The 4,952-nt window shown below is 50.8% G+C and overlaps 1 protein-coding gene across 15 annotated transcripts; it reads right to left on the minus strand.

Moving 5' to 3' along the window:
* Positions 1-521: 521 nt before the first annotated feature.
* On the minus strand, positions 522-4,512 carry LG06H1orf210 (linkage group 06 C1orf210 homolog). 15 transcript variants are annotated; one of them, XM_019751112.2, is made up of 5 exons: positions 4,353-4,512; positions 4,142-4,228; positions 2,502-2,532; positions 1,460-1,568; positions 522-1,315 (listed from the first exon to the last, which is right to left on the minus strand). In XM_019751112.2, exons 4-5 carry the CDS (start codon positions 1,476-1,478, stop codon positions 993-995), a joined length of 342 nt encoding a protein of 113 aa, XP_019606671.1. In that variant the 5' UTR covers positions 1,479-1,568; positions 2,502-2,532; positions 4,142-4,228; positions 4,353-4,512; the 3' UTR covers positions 522-992. The 15 variants fall into 15 exon arrangements, with proteins under 15 accessions (XP_019606671.1, XP_019606664.1, XP_074190662.1 ...); XM_019751105.2 differs by having other exon boundaries at positions 2,485-2,532; XM_074334561.1 differs by having other exon boundaries at positions 2,439-2,532.
* Positions 4,513-4,952: the final 440 nt, after the last annotated feature.

Below are 4,952 nucleotides of genomic sequence, written 5' to 3' on the forward strand. Positions count from 1 at the left end.
TATGCAAAAGCCAGGATTCTTCCACCTAAGCACCTTTTTGTTGCATGCAAAAAAAGCAAAGACCCAAAAGAAGCTTAACTGCCTCTCTTGCCCCAATGTCCCCACCAGCAGTTATGACCCTGTCCTTCTCCTTTTTGTCCAGTTCTTAGGTCTTTTGCATCTGACTTCACTTCCTTACCTTTCATCTACTTACTCCTGAGCCCACAGGAAATCAACAAATTTGACAAATATTTACTTAGCATCTGCCTGGTGCAAGACTGTGAGGATACAAATAAGATATAACCTGTGGCCTCGGGAGCTCACAGTCTAGCTATGGGGACAGGCACAGTAGGGTTAAGTGCAAATTGCAGTAAAAATGGAGGTAAAATGCGGAGGGTGATGGTATAGAAGCTCACAGGGTGTTCTGAGAGGGAGGGGCCCACGGAAGGTGTCCTGGGGGCAGATGTCCAAGCAGCATCTTCAGGCTGAGCAACAAAGAACATTTTTATACCCAAGTTCCAGGTCAGGAAAATAAAAATGAGCAACTTTTAATTTTTATTTGAATTAAAATAGATTTATTAATACCTGTGGAAAAGCTAATATAACCATTTAGATTACCCACTTTACTGATAGGGAAATTGTTCAGTAAGAAACTTGGCACACTGATTTTCACTTGCTAAAATGTTATCATCTGGCATAGAATAAGAATTAGTTAAGTAGGAAGTAGAGAAAGGCAAAAAAGGAAACCAAGAGGCTGACAGAGGCCTTATTTCCGTAGTTGGGCCCTTGGTAGCCTTAATCCTGAGAATAGCAGGGAGCCATTGAGGGTTATTGAGTAAGAGAGGGTCATTGTCACTTTGGTGGCTAGTGTCTGGGAAGGCAGGATTGCTCTACCCCGGTCAGCCCCTAAACCCTAGCCACCTCTGTCCCTGAGGCTCGCAGCTCCCATGCAGTATCTGCTGTCCTTAATCTGTCAGGCATGAGGGGGCTGGGAGGTATTCAAACATAAGGGCTCAGAGGGAGAAGTGGTGCCTGCTGCCGTCTGTCCCCAGCCCACTGGCACCAGGCTGAATGTAATTGTCTTCGATGAAGCCATCATCATCCTCATCTTCACCCACCTCAGGGCAGACACCCTTTCTTGTCTCAGGCAGTGGGCGGTGCTGGTAGCTGGCGCGGTATTTGCGGCAGAGGTGGAATTTGGCAGCAAGTGCAATGAGGAGGGAGAGGACCACAGCCCCCAGCAAAACCCCCACCAGCACTGGCCATGCCCGGGCCCCCGTGCCTGGTTCAGGGGCCAAGGCTGATGCTGTAGGCATCTCCGAGGGCCCCACAACAGCTGCAGAGAAAGGGACAGCATCATGGATGGGGCCCCAGATGAGCTCCCTGAAAAAACTGAGAAATGGGGGCAGGGTCCTTCCCCCAATCCCAGAATCTAAGGGAGCCCCCTCTACCCCCCAGCTTCCCTCCCACTGTCACTCACTTTGGTTTATCTCAGTCATGGAGGGCCTGAAGACACCGATGAGCCTCAGGCTTGGCCTGATCTGGATCCAAGGAGATCTCCAGGTGCCAAGCAGCCCTGGGGCACAGTCCTAGAGCACACACACAGGGATGGCCACAGGGCACGCATTTCAGCCACACTCACAGCCATGTTAGGATGCTACACAAACTGTGGGAACTGGACAATGGACCACAACCGGTTTTTCACAGGAGAGAAACAGGCTGAGCCACAGACATTCGCTATTCGTAAGGGAACATTGTAGGGTCCAGCTCTTGAAACGGCTGACACAATAAATCAGTGCTGGAACTTATGATTCGGGCACCAGGCAACATGCTCGCAGAAATCTGTAATGTGGGTATAAACATTATCCCATCTACAGATGAGGACGCTGAAGCCCAGAAGGGTTCAATAACGCAGCCAAAGACCCAGGACTTGAACCCAGGTCTCTGATACCAGGGGCCAGAACCCAGTCCACTACACTGTTTGGTAAGCTGAGGATGGGAGGTGGTGGCAGAGGCAGTCCTGGCTTCCAGAGATTGGACAACAGCAATTGCTTGCAGCTAACGAGCCAAAGTGGAGACCACACATGGAGGATGGTGCCAGCCCCATGCACAGCCAGGGAAGCCCTGGCCCTTCTGTTCCTGAGTCAGGAGCCTCTGCTACCCTACCTCTACCCTCCGCCCTCAGGCACATCGCTTGGCGCCAGTGCCCTCAGAGGGAGGCTGAATGCAGGGAGCAGCCAAATGCAGATCACCTGAGTGAGGAAATTATTTGGAGGAGAATGACTAGGGCTGGAGAGAATCTACAGAAGGAGCATCTGAATGAAGGGAGTATCTGGAGGAAAATCATCCACGCTCAGGAGTACCTAGAGGAGGAGCATCTGAATCAGAGGAGTGTCTGGGGGAGCAACACCTGACTCTGGAAAGCAGTTAGAGGAAGAGCACCTAGGTTAGTAAAGTACCTGTTGGAGGACCAGCTAGGGCGAAAGGTTATCTGAGGTGGAGTACCTGAATCAGAGGAGTACCTGGTGAGGAGTATCCAAGCTAGGAAAGCACCTACTAGGAGAGAAACAATAATTCAGGGGAGTACTACACCATAGCCTTTCATAGCGATACCTTCATGAGACCCTCCCGCCTCACCACCAACTGGCCACCAAGCCCGTAAGTTCCTCCTCTAAATATCTCCGGAATGACTATGCCCTTTCTCTGCACCCCCCATCACTGCCCCAGTCCAAGCCACCTTCATTTTGTACCTCAACTCTTGAAGTAACTTCCCTACTGGTCCTCCCCACCTCTAGTCCATTCCAGAGTGATGGACCTAATGCCCAAATCTGACCCCATCACTCCCCAGCTTAAAAATCCTTCAAGTGAGGGCATTAGAAAGCATAATCGGTAACCACAAGATGGCCACGGGGATACGAAAGTCAATTTGGGGAATATAATCAATAATGTTGTAAAGATTTTGTAGGGTGTCCTATGGACACTTGTCTCATTAGGTAGACCACCTCACTGCACTGTACACCTGAAGCTGAAGCTGAACAATAATAAATGTCAACTATAATTATATATATATATATATATATATATATATATGTATATATATATAGTTACAAAGAAGTGGAGCACAGCATTAGGAATAGAGACAGTGGAAATGTAATGATTGTATGCGATGTCAGAGGGGTAGTAGATTGGGGGAGGGGGGTTATCACTGTGTGAGGGATATAAATGATAAATGTCTAACTATTACATTGTTTTGTACACCTTAAACTAATTAAAAACTAACTAAATAAATAATAAATAAAATAAAATTCCAGAATAAAACTAAAAAAAAGGGGAAAAAATCCTTCAAGAGCTCCCTAGGACTGCATGCAAATTCTACCTCACAATCCAGCACTTGGCTCTCAGGCTAAACTCTTCCAGTTCCCTGAGTATCCCCCCCCCCACACACACACACACACACACCTCCCACCTCACCCACTCTTTTGTTTCCCAGCCACCCTCTCCCTCCTCAATTTTTTGAGTCCACCACCCTCAAAGCCAAATCAGACCACGCCTGCCTAGGAGGTTGTCCCAGGACCGCCTGGATACCCCCTTTCCTGGCCCACCCCATCAACTATTGGCCAGTTACTAGATGGGCAGCTCCCTGGGGGCAAGGACGAGGATGATTAACCTGTGCCCTGGGACTGCCAGAGAGCGCTGCACTCAGCTGCTCAGCATGGGCTCGTGAGACGAGTGAGGGAGAGCTGTGTGGCTGAGTGAATGTGGGGGAGGGGGCATTAGAAAGGCAAGGTAAATCATTTACTAGCAAATATTCATTGAGTGCTCACTGTGGGTCCAACGCTATGCACTGGGTCCTCAAAAACATAAGTTTGTTAAGTTGAAATGAATTTAACTCAATTTGACATTTCTAAGATTTTACTTACTCCTACTCCTTTCCTTCCTGCCCTGTCCCTGTGAATTCTTCCCAAGGACACATACCCACACCCACAGGTTGTCACCCCACCCCCTCAGGTCACACTTCTTCCACCAACAAACGCAAACATCCTGTGATCTTCACAGACGTTCACACCCACCCTGATTTGCAGCTCTTTTCCAGCTCTCAGGAGACCTCAGGGATCTTGGGTTCCCCCTCCCAGCCCCCCAGTTCTTCCCCTCTGCTCCCCACCTGTAGGAACTGTGCTCAGTCGGTGGAGGAAGCTTCCGGTTGGGGCGGGCAGACAGGTGGGCGGGCCAGAGCTGCTGCTTGACTCACCTGGGAACGAAGCAGGCGGGGCTGAAGCTGCAGGTGAAGGCGGAGGGCTGGGCGGTAGGCAACGCCCCCAAAAGGGAGGACTCTACATCTTCCCAAGCTTTTGTGAGAACGGCGCAGGCCTCACCCCTTCCCCCAGTACGTGGGGGGTGGGAGCGGGTACAGCTGGGATCCAGAGAGGGGTCTGGCGGGCCCTGGAAGGGGCGGACGCCTCCGCAGGCAGCTGCTCAGGCTGGCGGCCCCGATAAGCGGTGCATTTCCGGTGACAGGTGCAAAGTCCAGAGTTGTAGAGGGAGCTTTGCAGGCCTGTGCAGGCGGTGGGCCGGAACCGGAAGGACGGGGGTTGAGCAGAGCCGGAGGGACCGAGAACACTAAAAATTGCCTGCAAACGTGTGTGTAAGTCTGCGTGTGCGTGTGTAGGAGGGATGTAGGCAAGTTGAGGTCAATTGGGAGTGTGAGTTCAGAGGCCTTATAGGGAGTGTATGAGGGAGTGTGTATGTGCTTTTGGGGCAGAAGGGTATCGTGTATTGGTGTGACCTGAGTAGAGAGTTCAAGCCTTCATCTGGATCTCAAGGATCCTGTGATCCCACAAAGTTAGGTTCTGAGTCTCCCTGTTTCCTTACTCCTTGTCCCCAGGCCTAGTGCCTCCTAGTCTCAGTTCCGGAGTCACCTCAGTTCAGGAGTCAACCCCCGCAAGCCCCGCCTCTTCCATGCCCTGCGCTCCCTC

The sequence above is a fragment of the Rhinolophus sinicus genome, linkage group LG06 (genome assembly GCF_036562045.2).
Source record: "Rhinolophus sinicus isolate RSC01 linkage group LG06, ASM3656204v1, whole genome shotgun sequence".
Classification (NCBI taxonomy): domain Eukaryota; kingdom Metazoa; phylum Chordata; class Mammalia; order Chiroptera; family Rhinolophidae; genus Rhinolophus; species Rhinolophus sinicus.